The 18,194-nt window shown below is 38.9% G+C and overlaps 2 protein-coding genes across 2 annotated transcripts in view; both read right to left on the bottom strand.

The window, feature by feature from the left end:
• MAGI2 (membrane associated guanylate kinase, WW and PDZ domain containing 2) overlaps nt 1–18,194 on the bottom strand; it is a 1,347,058-nt gene that overhangs the window by 263,483 nt on the left and 1,065,381 nt on the right. The window lies entirely within an intron of this gene.
• On the bottom strand, nt 499–16,259 carry LOC116759698 (putative Polycomb group protein ASXL2). The gene is given in 5 exon segments (XM_032643729.1): nt 499–626; nt 1,741–1,846; nt 14,231–15,310; nt 15,312–15,969; nt 16,021–16,259. Coding segments are annotated over 5 exon segments (2,133 nt in total). The 5' UTR covers nt 16,182–16,259.

Genomic DNA, 18,194 nt, shown 5'->3' with positions numbered 1-18,194 from the left:
GTTAATTAGCTGGTGGTTTCATGGCACTGCTGTTCCTCAAGGCCAGGTTTGGGACTAGCAGAGAAACGATGTCTAGTGCACTGAGGTTGTCTGCCCCACTAATTCAGACAAGCAAAGCTTGTCATTCAAATATTTCAATTGTCCAAACTCCTCATCTTGGGTTTTGTATATCTGGATCTACATGATTTTTATAAACTCTCTTAAGGAATACAAACTAAAGAAGAGATTACTACTCAAATTACTACACAGATGTGGAAGATTTTTTTCTTTTCATAAGGAGATTATGATAGCTTTGTTTCAACTTGGCTAGGCTATCGTACTCAGTTATTCAGTTAAACACTAATCTTGGCATTGATTTTGTAGATGTGGTTAACATCTATAATCAGCTGACTTTAAGTAAAGGAGATAATCCTTGATAATTTGGGTGGATATCATCCAATCAACTGAAAAGCTTTACGAGCAAAACTGAGGTTTCCCTGAGGGAAAAAACATTCTGTCTCAAGACTGAAGAATCAGCTCCTGTCCCAGAGTTTGAAGCCTGCCCGACTGCCCTAAGGACTTCCAATTTGTGAGGCACCAAGATTTTCGTAAGCGAATTCCTACCAGTTCCGTTTCTCTGGAGAACACTGATATAGAGATCAAAGCTCAAACTTAACTGAAAAGAGTAGTTCTGATCTCCTATTTCTGACACTACACAGTGCTATCTATTTAAATTCATTTATTAAACTTATTGAAGGAAAATGAAGATTAGAGTGGCGGTCAGTGACTGGGGCAGGGGATATGTGACAGGGGAGGTGGTTTCATACAAATTTTCCCTCCTTTACTTATTTAATGCAGCATAAATCTTGCATAAAATCACATGCTTTGATTTTAATCACAATTCATTAGTCCTGGGGTTATATATCCTATTGACTCACGTTGTGGCATCAGATCTCTCAGTTAAACACATAGAGATGCAGCTTATGTCTGAATAATTTAGATTAGATATAGTCTAAAAGCATTTCCCCAGGGGCTGTTTTAAGCCATCCGGAGTAGACAAACTAGTATGCATAAGTCTACTGCTCTGTAGGCAAGTGACACACCATGCTGTATACTGTGTGTGTGTATTTGTATTTAAATTCTTCTCTTGTTCTCTGTTTTAGATACAATCTTAGTTTACTCATCTGTTAAATGTTAAACATTTATTGCACTGTGGCATTGAGACATTTATTTAATGCTGGGTTAAGCACCTGGTTATTTTTAGGTGAAAGATAAAAAATAATTATTCTTCAGTTTTAGCATTCAGAAAAGGGTATATTTTTCATCAATTTCCCCTATTTATGTTCACTTTAACTGAGGTCTTTGGGGTTACTCTGCTGGAACAGATTTATTGTTTTTAGGCCAATTACAGATACTACAAATTACAGCAATAACCACTTTGGAATAGTCATGTATTCTATAGAAGACTCTGAGACATGATTTAATTGGTTATCTGAGTACAACTCAAGCTAGATCAGGATTCTACAGAAGAATTTCATAGCTGTTCGCTCCCATGCAATCTGGAGGGTATTGCTTTCATGAATTTTAAAATATCCTTTCAGAGAAGCACAAAATTTAGTCATTTATTATAGACATTAAATGCTAATGAGAACATTTAAAAACAGTGGTCAGGCTACTCAGCCACCATGCACTTCATAATTTATAGGTTTATTTTATTTCTTTAGGTTATAAAGGATGTGTTTGACATATTATCGGACTGACCTTGCTTCTTGGCAAATGCTATCTGAAAGTCTCTAGAACTAATTCCACTGCCAGCCATTCTTTTCAAGGACAGCTTGTTATTATTCTCTTGGAAACAATTAACAGACTGTCGTACAGAATAACATGTACTTTGTCCTGAAATTCTTTATTGAAAAAGGCCCAGAAAACAAAGTGGTTTCAGACTTTGACTCTTGAGACTCTTAATTTCGGATAACTCTTTCTCTGTACTTAAATTTTAGAATCTTCAAATATTATGAAAACACATTGGCTAGAAAAATTATTTTAAAAGAAAATCCAGAGCATATCTTACATTAAAGCTGGGATTCAGCCTAACCTGCTACATTATTTCCACTAATATGTACTTTGCCAGGCAATGGGATTTGATGCTCAGTTTGACATCAGCATCAAATCATAAAAGATACATTTTTGTTTAATATCTGGGACTTATTAAGGTTGAAAATCAAACAGAAGCATTATGGATTCGCCTTTTTTTGTTTTGTTTTTTTTTTAGATCAACACGGTTCGAAATCAACAGGATTTTCTAGCTAAATATCCTAATCCAGCTTTATCAAATCCTTTTGCACCGTTTTAGAATAAGACTTCATTTAGGTCACAAGATTCTGTTAAAGGAATTATTTAAAAATGAATTTATTTCCTACCTAATCAAGCACAGAGCTGAAGTAGGAATTGTGTACAGAAAATTATATATCCACAGTCTTCCTTTTCTAAAGCTTATAGTCTAAGGCAGGGGTCAGCAAACTTTTTCTGGAAGTGGCCAGACAGTATCTTTTGTTTAATGGGCTATATGTCTCTGTAGCAACTACTCAGCTCTGACACTCTAGCACAAAACTAGTTATAGACAACGTGGAAAGGAATGTGTTTGACTGTTCCAATAAAACTTTATTTACAAAAACAGGCAGTGGACCAAATTTGTCCATGTGTCATAGTTTGCCAACCTTTGTCGTAAAGGAAGGTCATGGCAAGATAAGTAGCATTGCTTCATTGGCCTCTGGAAAGAATTTGGCATAAAGACTCCAGGTGGTATCAGAACTAGGACAGGGTATATTAAAGTAAGAGAGTATCAACCACGAAATGAGTTTTACATTTCTAGGATACTGATTATATTCTAAAGTTTTTCAAATACTATCAATAGTACTATACACAATTCATAGTTTATATAATACTTTCCCACATACCAGCTCTTATCGGGAAGATGATTGTGTCTATTGTATAGAAAAGATGAAGTGATTGTTGCTTAAAGCAATTAAGCCTGTTGTTTAAGCAATTAAGCCTGTACTAGACCCACAACTAGACCCACATCTTCTGATTCCAAGTATTCCAGGTTTAAACTCTTGAAAGAACTCACAGTGAGAATTCTTTAAGAAATGAGGATGAATGGAAGAAATCTTGGAACATGAAAGCCAGGCAGGTGGCCCATTTTTAAAAAGGAGAAAATGTTTCTAGAAACTGCGAACAGGTAAATAACATTTGTTACCCTTTTAGAACCGTGTTAGAAAAGTTATTCATGAGCACTTTGAAAAGAAATGAATAATTACTAGAAGCCAACATGGGATGACTAAAAATTAATCAGTCTTAGTTTACCTTATTTCCTCTATGCTATAAGGTTATTAGAACAGTTCCATAGACATAGAGCATTTTGAGTTTAGCAAGACATTTAACAAAAAACTCTTGATGGAGGTAAGTTAGAGAAATATGACCTGGAAAATACCTCTGATAATTTATAGTTTTTCTTAAACTACTTTACTGAGGTATGATTGACATACAAAGAGCTTTACATATTTAATGTATACAACTTGATGAGTTTGGAGATGTGTACACCTGTGAACCCATCACCTCCATCATCACTATGCCATAATCCATCATCACTATGCCATAATCCATATCCATCATCTCCAGAAGTTTCCTCTTTATTTACTATTCTTATGTACAGAAAATTATTTATTATTATTTTGTGATAGGGACATTTACCATAAGTTCTACTCTTTTAGTAAATTTTAAAGGATTCAACATAGCATTGTTACCTATAGGCTCTATGCTGTACAGTAGATCTCTAGGATTTATTTGTCTTGTATTAACTGAAACTTTGTATGCTCTAATACCTCCCCTTTTCACCCTCCCCCCAGTTCCTGGCAACCACCATTTATAGTTTTTTGAATAGCAGAACCCACATAAATTCATAAATGGATTAATGTCACCATGCCATCGGACTCTATGAGTAACTGCATTTAATGTACATGTATGTATATACAGAATTAAAAAAAATACCAATAGATCATATGAATAACAAGAAAGTATGCCCATTAGATATATAAATTATAAATCTGGGAGAAATGAATCAGGATTCAAAAGGATCTTAGACTGAAAACAGAATGAAACCAGCAGATGAAATTTAATAGGTGCTAAGAGTTGAGTTTAGATTTTAGAAAATGAAAATGAAATACAATAAAATGACACCTGTTGACTCCCTGAAGGATGTCAGGTATAGGTTACCAGGAAAGAGACTTTGACTCAAGTTAAGGAAGACCCTTTAATAGTTATGGCTCTGCCATAATGGGGCGAACCATCTCACTTAGGGAGTGGTGGGAAGACAATGGGTTTCAGAGCTTTAGAGCAGTGCTTCCCAACTTTAATGTGCCTATAAATCACCTGTTAAAAATTGTTAAAAAGCAATTCTTGATCCAGTCGGTCTGGGGTGGGACTTGAGATTCTGTATTTCTAACAAGCTCCAGAGATGCCATTATTGTGGTCCATGACTGTCCACAGGTGTGGCAAGGCTTTAAGGAATGGAATTAAGAGTCCTACATACCTGGTTCCACCACTTAAGTGCTGGGTGTCCTTGGAACTTATTTAATGTCTCAATCGAATCTAACCTGTTTAAATGGAGATAATAATACCTATATCTCATAAGACTCTTAGGAGGATTAAACAACGTTTTATATGTTGGCACATAGTGAGCATTAAATAAATACACATTTCCTTTCGCCCTTCGCTTCCTCATCGTCAGATATATTTGAACTCAGGTAGGATGATCCTCTTAGGAAATCTGAAACAGATTCCTGCATTTTGCATGTCTCTTATAGACAATATGTTATAAACTGGAAAAGCTGAAGTTCAGTGGCTCTTTCCTATTCTTTCCTGGATTTAAAGTAAATGTATACATATTTGGTGTCTACCATTAACCACCACCTCCCTCAGTACCCACAAATTTGTTTTTGTGAAGGGGGTATTTGTGGGTGGGTCATACAGCAATGAGCCTTGGGTTTAACTAAAGGAGGAATTTTCTTCTCCCCAAAGGAGATAGCTGCTCAAAATCACATCTACTACCTACTCCTGCAGCATCATGGAGCTCTTCCAAATCTCCCACACTATCCTGGGCATTACTACACTTTGCCCTACCCTAGAGAGCACTCTGCTTCCAGCTGAAATTGTCAGCTCTCCCAGAAGCAACTCTGAAGCCTGCAAACTCACCATTTTTCAGCTGGCGTTTAAGGACTGCTGTTGGGTTTGATGACTCCTTCATGTGCCCTTTGTGAGGTGAGTCTTAGGCTTTTCAGTTTTCCGTCTCCTTATTGATAGTAGTTAAGCACTGTCTCTTTCAGTTAATGACAGCTCCTGCCCTTGGAACCAATAGAGCAAGAATTTCTTCTGCACTGTGTCTGTATTCACTTAAACTATAACTGTAGCATCGATGGGAGGGAACACTCTGGACACGGGTACGGGCGTGCACATGAGCCAGTGCATGCGCGCAAACACACACACACACAAGACACAGACACTATGACTTTCTCCCCACTCAGAGGGATCTGCACAAGGAACCACGGGTCAGGCTCCTTTCTGCTGGCTCATGCCTGTCAGTTTAGGTTCATCGGTTCCTACCTGGCTTCTCTCTTCTTCAGGCCCTAGCTGCAGCTAAGATGCCCTGAGGGTCATTTAATTTAGGATATAATTCACCTGGCTGCTGCAGTTTTAAGCCTGATATTCAGCCTGGACTCTCTTGCCAACTAAATGTACTTTTGAAGAGCCAATTTCTAGTTCTCTTTTGACATTTTAAAACTGAAAAATAGCCAATTCTATTTTAAAATAATTAGAGAACTGTGCAGTTTTATTCTTAAGTTGCTATCCAATCTAGGCTGCTCTATCCATGGGAACTTTTGACAAATACACCTTTATTCCTGTGTCCCCTTCTCTCTGCTCCCCTCCATCCCTGATTGGGCGAAGGAAAGTGCAGCTCATCTTCTGAGAATCCTTCGTTTTCTGTCTGGAGAAGCTGGTCATGCTTATTTGGCCAGAAGTCAATAAAATGTATTTATCAGTATCTGGCTGATCTTCTGAAGTAGTAATATTCTCTTCATGTATTCTTTCCCCAGTTGATTCAAACATGATTTTTCAGGCAAAAGGGAATAAAAAGTTCCCTGAGCTATGGAGCAGGTCACTAGCTCAGTACATGAGTTCTATTTTCACTCCAATTGTGGTTTGGTTATCACTGGAGAAATCTGGCAGCTCATCATCAAAATGCGAGCAGAATCAACCACTGGTGTGTCCATTAATTAAGGGACCTACCTCCCCCCAAAAACTGTACTGCTTAAGCTAATGGCCAGGAAATTCTCTGGGCAAAATCATGTTCTGAATTACACTCCAAAATACGTGTAGAAAATACACACTAAGATTAAAATGATTTACAATTTTAAAAAGCACACTTTACAGTTTAAATTCTGACAGATATGGGCAGATGCCGGAGGATAAACATGTTTTGGCCAACTGGCTGTGGACCCTCTAAATGGCTTAATAGCCTGCAAGTAACTCTGACAATTTCCAAAATAGCTTTTATGAGCCAGGGCAAAATAAACTCACTGAAACCACTGTTTCAGTACATGAAACTACACAGAGATGTTTAGTGAAACTTGCACTCCAATAAGTACCAAAACCTTATAAATTAGAAACTGTTAGCCACAGGGCCGACAGACTGGATGAGGCATTGAAAGAAATCTAGGTCTATTCTTAGAACTCCTTTGTATTCCTAGATTTTTGGTCAACAAGTTACAAAACTTTAGTGAATTATTTTGCCTCTCTGAGTCTCCATTTCAGTAAGTGAAGAGCGCAACTTTTGAATGCATACTATCTGCCAGTCATTTTGCTGGCACTGGGGATAATACAAATAGATGATGCTTATTTTATTCATGTTACGTGCCCAGCTATGTGCCAGGCTTTGTGAAGAACCTTTAATATATATTATCTGATTTCATCCTCACAGAAACCCTATGGAGAGGATACTGTCACTGTTACTGGAAATAATACTGTTATGTACTTGTTTGGGAGATGGGGAAACTGAAGCATGGAGAGGTGAGTACCTTGCCCATGGTCACTCACAGCCTGTACTTCTAACCATTATGTTTAAGTGACTTCCTGTCTTCTAAGCCGAACACTGCCTCCTAAACTTTAATGGGCTTACAAATCACTTGGGGAGCTTGTTAAAATGCAGTGTCTTTTTTTGTTCTTTTCTTTTGTATATGGACAAGAATGTTTATAACAGCTATATTCATAATATACAGATTGAGGCACAGTCATGTGATGGAATATTATTCAGAAATATGAAATGATAAATTACTGATATGTACAGCAATATAGATACATTTATAAATTTAGACTCCATTGATGGGAAGTTCCTTCCAGACCAGGCAAATCTAATCTATGGTGATCGAAGAGCACAATTTGCCTATGTGGGATGCAGATTGCTTGTACAGGGACACAAGAACACTGGGAGGAGGAAAATATTTAATATCTTGACTTTGGTGGCCTCATATGGGTATATGTCTTTAGACAAATCAAACTGTACATTCTAGTTATGTGCATTTCACTCTAAATAAATTTTATGTCAATTTAAAAGTAAGTGTGGAACATGGTCCTTTTTTTTTTTTTTTTGCGGTACGCGGGCCTCTCACTGCTGTGGCCTCTCCTGTTGCGGAGCACAGGCTCCGGACGCGCAGGCTCAGCGGCCACGGATCACGGGCCCAGCCGCTCCGCGGCATGTGGGATCTTCCCGGACCGGGGCACGAACCCATGTCCCCTGCATCGGCAGGCGGACTCCCAACCACTGCGCCACCAGGGAAGCCCCAATGGTGCATTTTTTTAAAGACAAAAATATCTCCTTTTAAAATTTAAATTGTATTATTACTATCAGCCAAAACTATATCAAGCCTTAAATAAGCTTTTTTCTTTTATGCCACACTGCCAAATCAAATGTATGTTGTTTTTATTGTTAAAATATGCTCCATCTCCAGAGTAGCCATACTTTAGTAAAATGTTGACCTTAAATTTCAAGTACTTTTTAAAAATACTGGAAATTCTAAGCAACCAAAAAAAAGGTTACTATGTGGGAGAATATGTTAATTAGCTTGACTGTAGTAATCCATTCATATATATATATATATATATATATATAGTTATATATATGACTTGAATTGTTATATATATATTACAGAACATCATATTGTACACGTTAAATATATACAGTACTATTTAAAATAATTTTTATAAGACTTAAGATAAAATGCAGTTTCTGATCAGGACATCCGATCAGTGAAGTCCAAGATTCTGCATTTCTGACAAATTCTCAGGTTCATGGGTCATAGTCTGAGTAGCAAGGTTCCAGTTCTGCAGTCCACTCCCTAGCCTGCAGATTAGAAATACTTGGACAACTGTTAAAAATTTCTAAGTCTAGGTCACAACTCATGACAACTAAATCAGAATTTCTGGGGCTGGAACTCAAGCATGGATCCATTTTTTTTAAAAGACCCCTAAGTAATTCCAATACACTGTTGCTCTCAAAATCAATTCAGTAGTCAACATGAATGTTAAAAATAATGGAATACAGTGCACTGCATTAGTAAACTAAGTACCCTGAAACTTTTTATATCAGTTTTCTTGTGTGTGTGCATGTACGTCTGCATATGTGTGTGACTGTGTACTGAGTTCTTGGTGTAACATGTATTGCTTATCGTGGTCAAGGTAAAAAAAAAAAAATGAAAGCCACTCTGTACACTAAAAGGAATACAATTTCTTCTTTTTCTCTCCCTCTTTCTTCCTCCCTCTCTATCCCCATATTTGAAAAGGATTTAAGGGAGATTTGAAATATCCATGCTTCATTAAGATATTATCCTTGTCCACAAGAAGTTTAACATCTACTAGGGAGCCAGATATTTTACAATAGAAAAGGGTAGGTGTCATATAGAATATATGATGAGATATCTTGGGAGTATATAAGGAAGGTTGCAAATTACTATCTCAAGAATTCAGGGAAGGTGTCATAGTAGAATTGACATGTTGCTGTGTCATTAATAGGAATCTGGCAAAGAGAAGGAATCTGGCAGAGGGATAGGAATTCCGAGGCGAGGCATTCTTTCTACCTGGTGCAAAGTCAAGGCGTGGTCTGGGTTTCACTTGCAGGATTAGTGTAAATTGGGAGATGATAACTATTATGAAAATCTGTGTTGAGGTGAAGCATCCTGGGAGTTCTAGGGGAAGTATTTATAGGAAAGCTATATGCTGAAATGGCCAAGAGGAAGGTGAGAAGCCAGAGCTCAGAGATGGAGAAGAAGAACCAAGAACTGGTTCTAAAGGAGCAAGAAGATGAGGAGGGAACTAGAATAAGAATCATGGGGTCAGGGAGAAATGCAATCAGGAATTGGTGATGAAGAGAAGTATGAAATTGTTGACATAACTGGTTTAGAATAAGTAGCAGGGAGACTTCCCTGGCGGTGCAGTTGTTAAGAATCCACCTGCTGATGCAGGGGACGTGGGTTTGAGCCCTGGTCTGGGAAGATCCAACATGCCACGGAGCCGCTTAAGCCCCTGCGCCACAACTACTGAAGTCCAGGCATCTATAGTCCGTGCTCCGCAACAAGAGAAGCCACCGCAATGAAGAGAAGCCCCTGCTCGCCGCAACTAGAGAAAGCCCACGTACAGCAACGAAGACCCAACACAGCCAAAAATAAATAAATAAATTTTATAAAAATTAAAGAAATAAAAATTTTATAAAAATGAAAGGAGCAGGCACAATTCATGAACATCAGAGCTCATGTGGGTTTTATACCCAAGTAGACAGGTTTCATGAAAGGGAAGCTGAGAGAGTTCAATGTAGGTGGAATGAAATTACTGCCATATAAGGCTGCAACGGTACACTGGGACTTTAGAGTAGAAGATACTGTATTCCAAGCTAAGGAATTGTTTTGTCTGTTTTATAAATCCTGAGAGATTTATATGAGGGAAGTGGCGTGATCAGCTTATTTTAAAGATAAGTCTTCAGGTAAAGTTAGGGTTTGACTGCAGCTTAGAATGGCTAGTGCATTGACTGAGGTAACAGACAATGAGGTCCTGAACCAAGCTAAGAAAAGGAGCAGTTTTCTGAAGAGGAATTGTCAAAGCTTATTGAATATGGAGTTAAGACAGAAGGAGAAGTTTTGGGAACCAATGTTTAGGTTCTAGTTTGAGAAATGGGGTCCACAGTCATGCCATTAGGCTAGACTGAGAATTCAGGAAGCAGAGAAGTTGTGGAGAGGGGCAGGATGAATGTACGGTGTTTGCAAGGTGGAGTGTCTAGTCAGCACCTAGTAGAAATATTGGGTCTAATGGAGGAGAAGCATATCAAGTAGACCAAGAAAGGATGAAGGGGCTGGAACAGACAATCTCTAAGACTTGAGGTCAAGCCTACCATATTTTACAGGCAGCATGACAGGGCGTGGTTAAAACAGCAATGAGAAGTTTTAGCTTTCAAAAATTTGTATTTCTAAGTCATAAAGGGAACCTGCATAAATGACTAGTAACAAATTAAAGTAGTTCTCAAAAGTAACCTGAATGAACTTTCACCAATATATTTCCTAAGCCTATAAGGCAGGATTGTAATGTAGACTACAGCTATATAGTTTCTTCCTGTTAATCATACAGTCTAGAAAAGTAATTTTGGTTTCACAGCAATCATTTAAAAGTGTTATTTTATTTTTTACAGAGAATGTTGTGTGTGTGTGTGTGTGTGTGTGTGTGCGCACATGCGTGACTGTTATGTTTTGTTATATAACATAGAAGCTAATCTATCTTAAGTAGAGTGACTACTAATTGACAATTTTGAAAGATTCAGCATCAAAAAAGCATCAGTAATCTACAGTATTTTCACAGTTTGCAGATTTGAGGTGAGTTGCATAAAACATCTTGCTATCAGGATGTGCTCTAGACTTAACAAAGGTATCCAAATTATCATTTAGATACAAGAAAGAGAAGAAACTACTATAAACACTATCTTCCTTTCCTTAAAATAAATGTGCAAAATAAATCCAAGTGGCGCAATTTTCAGTGGGGGTTTATTGTCCTAAATAAATGAAGCCACTAAATAAACAGAAGAGGAAACAGTGCCAGGACTGTAAATCCAACAATGCTTTGTTCATTTCATGAGATGGATAATTTCAGTGGGAATCCTTCTACCATGAGACAGGCAAATTCAGTACATAAATTTAACATTACAATGTAATAATAGGCTACACGAAAAATAATGTTTAAATAATAAAATCATGCCTTGCTCCAAATTTAATCCATTATTCATATTTTCCCATTAAACATCAATATAAACAGAATAATATTAATTCAAAATTAATTATGTACTGTTTAAGTTCTTTGTGATAATACACACATCTCTCTTTTTAATGCTTTCTCTTTTCCCAGGTTCCATGTTTTAATTCTCTGGCAATATTTGTCATTTTCTCTATGTTTTATTAGTGTGTTGTAAATATTTCAATTATGCATCATTCTTACCACACTGTACTTTAACACTTGTGTTTCCCTCACTAGACTGTGAACTTCCAGGGGCGAAGATTCTGTGCCATTATTGCTTAATTAACCAATAGAACAAGCATAGTACCTTGGAGATAGAATTTTAAGAGAAAGAATTTTATTTTTAATATATTCTAAGAAAGGAGGGGGGCATCAAAATCGTCATCAAGGAGAAAATAGGAACATTGTCAGGTGTTCTCATCCTAGTTTCATTATTTAGCATGATTTGTACTTTGATTTCCATATGAGGGCCATAATCTTTTCAATGCCTAGGAACTCCAAAGTTGTTAATTCTGTACTGTGTTTCATATTCATTTTCATATCAGAGTCTAATACTATAAGGAACCAATAATGTTTGTTGGATGAATAAACTTCACACTTGGAAATACTTTTTGCCTAAGGCATAAGATCTCAGGACAAGTTTGGAAACACTTAGCAAATACAGTCTTTCTCTTTTTAACTTAGTGTGCACTGAAATCTTGCCACAATGCCATCAATCAGCTAACCAACCAAGCAGGCGGCCCACCAAACAACCAACCAACCAATCAACCAACCAACCAACTAACCAACCAACAAATATGTATTTATTGAGCCTCTATTATGTGCTCAGTACCATGCTAAGCATTAGAAGGAGTATAAGGCATGGTTCCTCTGATTAAGGAACTTACACTCTTTGGTTATATGGTAATCAAACTTAAAAGGTTGAATTGAATTTAATGAAGTTCTTTTGGTACTTTAATTACTGAGACCAATGAATGGATATTTTGTTCCAAATACTGCATTATAGTAAACAAGGCTCTGGGATAATATTTCTGCATGGGATATATGTATTTTCAACTATTCTAGCTCATTAGAATAGAATACACTATTATTTTTAAAGACGGCAGTCACCCATTTTATCTGTTGAATATCTTTTGTCAAAGATAAAATAATAACCCTCATGTTACTTTGCCTTTCTACCTATACCTCTCTATTCCCTCTCTATAACTTTTAGTTTTTGTACAATACTTTAATATTTATGTAAGTACAGTTGATCATGCTATTTAATAATGCAACAATTGCTCAGGGATGGTATCCATGTTGCTGGTTAGAGAAAGTATCAGAAAGATCATGTTGATAAATCTGACTTTGTTATTTCTTTTCCCAGCTGCTTCCACTTTTGATCTGTAAGTCCTTGTGTACTTTGACTATAATCATAAGATCGACTAGACTATGTGAATACATCCCTATATGTGCCTCTATTTGTCTCTTAGGCCAATGTAGGGAAGAAAACTATAAATTTGGTGTCAGTATTCACCCGTTGAAGGCAAGATAGCCTCTATCCAAGTTAAGAGAATCTCACATGACCACTGAAGGTATGAGGTCTTATTCAACTTCTTTAGCATCATGTCACATGGTTGATCACTATCTCCCTCAAGAAATTCCTTTACTTGGTTTCCAGGACACCACATTCTCCTGGTTTTCAGTCTTACTGATTGTTCCTTCTAGTGTCCTCGTCTGTATCCTCTTTCTGCAACTGTTTCTCTTCTCTGTTCTACTTATTTCATAGATGATCTCATCCAATCCCGTGTATTTCAACATCACCCATATGTCAATTACTCTCCCCCAAATCTATAACTCCAGGCACAATCTCTCCTAAAAACTTCAGGCTCAATTATTTACTCAATATCAGAAGGTCCCATAAGTCATCTCAAACTTAATATGTATAAAACTGCTTATCCCTGAGTCTTCAATTCTCAGTAACTGAAACCACCATCCAGGACAAAAACTTCAGAGCCATCTTTGATCTCTCCTTTCTCACTCTCAAGGTCCAAAAATCTATCCAGTCATGGCTACCTCCAAAGTATGTACTTAACCTACCCTCCTCTCACCACCACCACCGCTGCTACGCTAGTCCCAGGAATCATGATCTCTTTTCTGGACTACTCTAGTAGTATCCTAACTGGTCTCTCTGCTTCTCCCTTTTCTGCTGACAGTCTCTTCTCACCACAGGAGCCAGATCAGTGTTTAAAAAATATAAATCTTATTACTTTATTCTTCTGCTAAACGGTTATTCATCATGTTTAGAACAAAATCCAGGAGCTTTACTGTGGCCCACAAGGTCCTCCATGTCCAGCCTCTGCTCTCTCCCCAACCCCATAACCCTAACTTATGTCCTCCAGCTACACTGGCCTCCTTGCTCTTCCTCAACAGACCAAGCACAGTGCATGCTGAGGCCCGTAGAGGTTTCTGTTCCTTCTGCCTGGTATGCCTTGCCTCATTTCATTGAGGTCTCTGTTGAAACGTCCTGACCTCAGCCCTTCCTTGAGTGTTCTATTCCCTAATTCTGCTTTGTCTTCGCAGCACTTCTGACTGATATATTATTTCTTTTTATTTATGATTTTTTAAAATTGGAATATAATTGCTTTACAATGCTGTCTTAGTTTCTGCTGTAGAACAAAGTGAATCAGCTATATGTATACATATAAGGATGCAGTTCTAAATGCCTGTTTCTTAATAATTTTACTCATGTATGACCACAGTTACATGCATATCAAATATACACAACTGCTTCTGCATTAAGAAATACCACAAATATTTAAAAATTAGTAGGTACACCCCAAAACTTAGTGTTCAGACCATCTTTCTTTTTCAATTCTTCCTGCTCTCTTACCTTGAGAGGTGGTACTTTCTGCACCTGGAACCTGTCCCCTCTACTGAGAAAGGGCTGTGGGGAGATTTGAAATGGCTGCTGGTGCTGGCCATTCTCAGTGACATGTGGTCTTTTCTCCCAGCTTGTAGGGGCCTCTTCTTGGGTGACAGAAGGTTTCCTCTTGAGGCTTTCTGGGCTGTGATCAGCCAGAGTTGATGTAGGCTCTTTCATAGTGGTCTCCTGTAGTCCTGCTTCTACTATGGGCTTCACTACTGTTGTTTCTACCCCAGGGCTCTTGGGTTTGCTCAGGGATGTAACTAAAGCTTCTTGGCTTTCATTTCTGCTATAACTTGAAGTTGTAGTGAGATGATTCTCTTTCTCAGACTTCTGTTCAGCAGAGGCCACTGGCTTTTGCTCCAAGAGAGCCTCATCCTTTGGGCACTCGATGGGAGGAACGCTGCTAGGCTCATCTGTATTGGGAGCTGAGGAAAGTAGGGGCTCTGGGGATTTGGACTTTGGCTGCATCTCATCTTGGCTTTCATGCTCTTCTTTTCTGACTGGTGATGGCAGCTGTAGTACTTCTTCTTTAGACAGTAACTGGGGAATTACTGAGACTATACTGACAGGAGAGGCCTCTGAAGGAAGCATGGATTTTGGTTGCTCAGCTGGGGTTTTCTTTACTTTGGGATCGTTGGGTGAAGCTGTCAATTGCTTTGAATCTTCAAGGCTCAGGCCAGAACTCTGACCATAGTAGCTTTCAAAGAATTGTTCTTTCCAAGGCTCTACTTTTTTCTCCTTCTCCATCTCTTGTCGAATTCTCACCTGCATCTCAGGTGTAAACTCACCTTCTGAAAGTCTTTCCTTCCAGCCTTGGGCTGCTGAAGTGAAGAACTCATTATTATGGGCTGAGCCATTTAATTTCATCAGACCATCTGGACCAACCTGTCGATCCACCTCTGGAAGTAGTAGAAGCAGTCGCTGTTGGCAATCTCCAGGAAGGACTGAAAAGGTGTGTTTGTGGATTAGTGCTCGTAGGTTTGTATTAACTAGAATGGAGTCTGGTGTCTCAACATCAATTTCAGCACCTTTAGTCCTCTTCATTTTGCCTTGTGTGAAGCCTGTCAGACCTCTGGAATGACTTCTTTCCCAGGCCTAGCAAAGGATTTTCCACTTTAACTGAAGGAGAAAAGCTAGAGTTGGAGTTCTGAGGGCTGCTTGACTGTCCGTCAGACTGCTTTCCTTCCCATATCGCAGGTTTGGCAGGTACAGAGTCACTGGCTGCTTTGACAGTCTTCAGAGAGCGGTTCTGGTTGGAGGAGATGGACGTGCTTGGCCTGCATGGCTGCTGCCGCTGTTTCCTCTGCTGTTGCTGTTTTAGAGCCTGCTTTAGTGCCTTCTTGCTGTGCTCCTGTGACGGAGAAATGACTTTACCTGCTGGAATGGTGGGTGATGGGCAGCCTGACTGAGGAGAGGATGGCTGTGACAGTCTAGACGATACTTCCCTTTTCCACCTGCTCTTTTTTCCCTCCTTGTTGCTGCCACCATCACTGCTGCTGCTGCTGTTCTCAGAACTCTGGGAATCTGACTGACCGTCACTGCTTTCTTCTGAACCTTCTGATAGCTTTTTCACCCCATCCGGCGCATCTTCCTTCAAAGTATACACTCCCATTGTACCTGGAACCTTAGAGAAGATGCACTCTTCACCTCGGGAGTTTGTGTGCAGCTTTGCATTCAGGCATGCAAGAGGGGAAGTTCCACTTCTTCATGCAGAATCAGTGGGAGCCCTGAGCTTGTGTTCACTTGTCACTCACTGATAGGATTTTGATATGTGTCTGATTTCTTTTAGCCCTTCTCTCTGGATAACTTGAAGAATTACTTTATGACTCACGGGTGTATTGGGATATTTTTCTAAGACCGTCTTGGCGGCCTCCGCCCAGGTCCTGCCCTTCTTCCTACGGCCCTTTTCCCTCATGTCAGGTCTTGAACTGACTGGGAGGCTCCCGTGTCCGGGCTGCGGCCGCCCTCCCTGCCTGCTCTGCCCTGCGCTGTTTTTCCCGCGGTGCCGGGAAAGATGGGAGAAAGGGAAAGTCAGGCCGGAGGAGCACCCCAGCAGAGGAAGCGGCGGGGTGGTGCGCGGGGGGCGGTCTATGGGGCGGCCGGTCCTCCTGCTGCCGTTACCACTGCTACCGCCGCTGCCATATTGGGTCCTTACTGTACAGGCAGCCGCTACGGTCATGTCTGATATACTATTAAGGATGGATTTATTTCCTTATATTCTCGCTTTCTCACTAAAATATTCCATGAAGCAGGGACTTAATTTAATTTACTGGGGTATGCTTTATGCCTAGAATAGTGTTTTACATACAAATAATTTTTCAGTCAATAAATTGAGATACGCAGAATAGCACTTATCAAAGCAGGAAGCATTTCAGTCTTTTTTGTCTGTCTCTTTCTTCTCCCAAATTGAGTGACTTCTGGTGGTTTTGGAAATACTCGCTTAGACATCAGAGGGAAGTTGGTATTTGCAAATGGACACATGACATTTGTAGAATGAATACCTACCTCCCCAAATGGGCCAATATAGGAGTTGGTGCTGAGCAGCCACAAACAGCCCAGTCAGCTTGGGAAGGGCTCACGTGGCACAGCACAGAGAGGTAGATTTAGGTAAGGAGTACTATTCTACCAGTGCCGTGTAGGAGAGGAAGTAAGCTCTAGCAGTTATAAACATGGAAGGCTAGGCAGCTTGGGCTAGCTCCTTAATCTCTCTCAACCTTAGTTTTCTCATCCATTAAAGGAGGCTTGTGACAAATCTCCTATGCAGAAGAATTACAAATAACGCATGTGGCTGTGTAAGGTGGCAGAGCATAACTCTCCATTTGGTAAGTGTGCAGTGCCCAAAATGAGTTCTTTCGAAAGACTGCAGGATGAAAAGAAGGGGAAATAATACTTTTATGGTGGAGAAGTCTGACAAACAAGACATTAGCCAGGTGATAAAGATTCACGTCAACAAGTGATGTCACGCTGATAGTACCTGCTTTTGATATGATATGATAAGAATGGTGTTTTACTTCTGTGGTCTTTCTCAAAAAAATCCATAACCCCAGTAAAACCATGAGAAAAAGCTCAGACGAATCCCAACTGAGGAACACTCTATACAATACCTGACCAGTATTCCTCAAAACTGTCAAGATCCTCAAAAATAAGGAAAGTCTAAAAACTACCACAGCCAAGAGGAGCCTAAGGGGGCATGGCATGATGACTAAAGGTGATGTGGCATCCTGGATACCCACCCAGGGCATTCCTTTCCTGGGACAGGAGAAAACAAAACAAAACAAACCATGAGGTAAAAACTAAGGAAATGTGAATAAAGTATAGACTTTAATTAATAACACTGTATCACTATTGGCTTATAAAATGTACCAGATGTGCCATACTAACAATAAGATGTTAACAGCAAGGAAAATTCAGTGTGGCGTATATGGGAACTATCTCCACAATTCTTCTGTAAATCTAAAACTGTGTCACAGTAATAATACTAATAAAAAGCTTATTAACAAAAAAGAGAAGGCTCACTGTGATGAGTAAAGTAAAATAATGTACGGCAAGTTCTAAACCCTTAATACATATCGTAACTTTTCATTGGTTGCTCACTTAATGAAGTAGTTAAATTTATCACAGTATCACCTATTATGAAACAATGTTATTCATAGTAGCACAAAATGTTGCTATTTAGTAGGAACGGTATGGCTAAGTAAGATAAGAAATATCACATAATCATGAAAACTGTGGCTGTAAACACTGTAGGACAACATGGAAAATGCTCGTGATACAATGTTTAGTTTTAAGTGGATACAAAATTACATACATAATATGATGATGGCAGTTACAAAATAATTGGAAAGAAGCACATGAAAATGCTGACAGGGAATATGAAAGGTGGGTGTGTTATAGGTGATTCCTCTAATTCTGTTTTCTTATTTTTCTA

This window comes from Phocoena sinus, chromosome 9, assembly GCF_008692025.1.
Source record: "Phocoena sinus isolate mPhoSin1 chromosome 9, mPhoSin1.pri, whole genome shotgun sequence".
Taxonomy (NCBI): domain Eukaryota; kingdom Metazoa; phylum Chordata; class Mammalia; order Artiodactyla; family Phocoenidae; genus Phocoena; species Phocoena sinus.
Note: the sequence above shows the minus strand (reverse complement) of the source record. Positions and strands in the feature narration are given on the sequence as shown.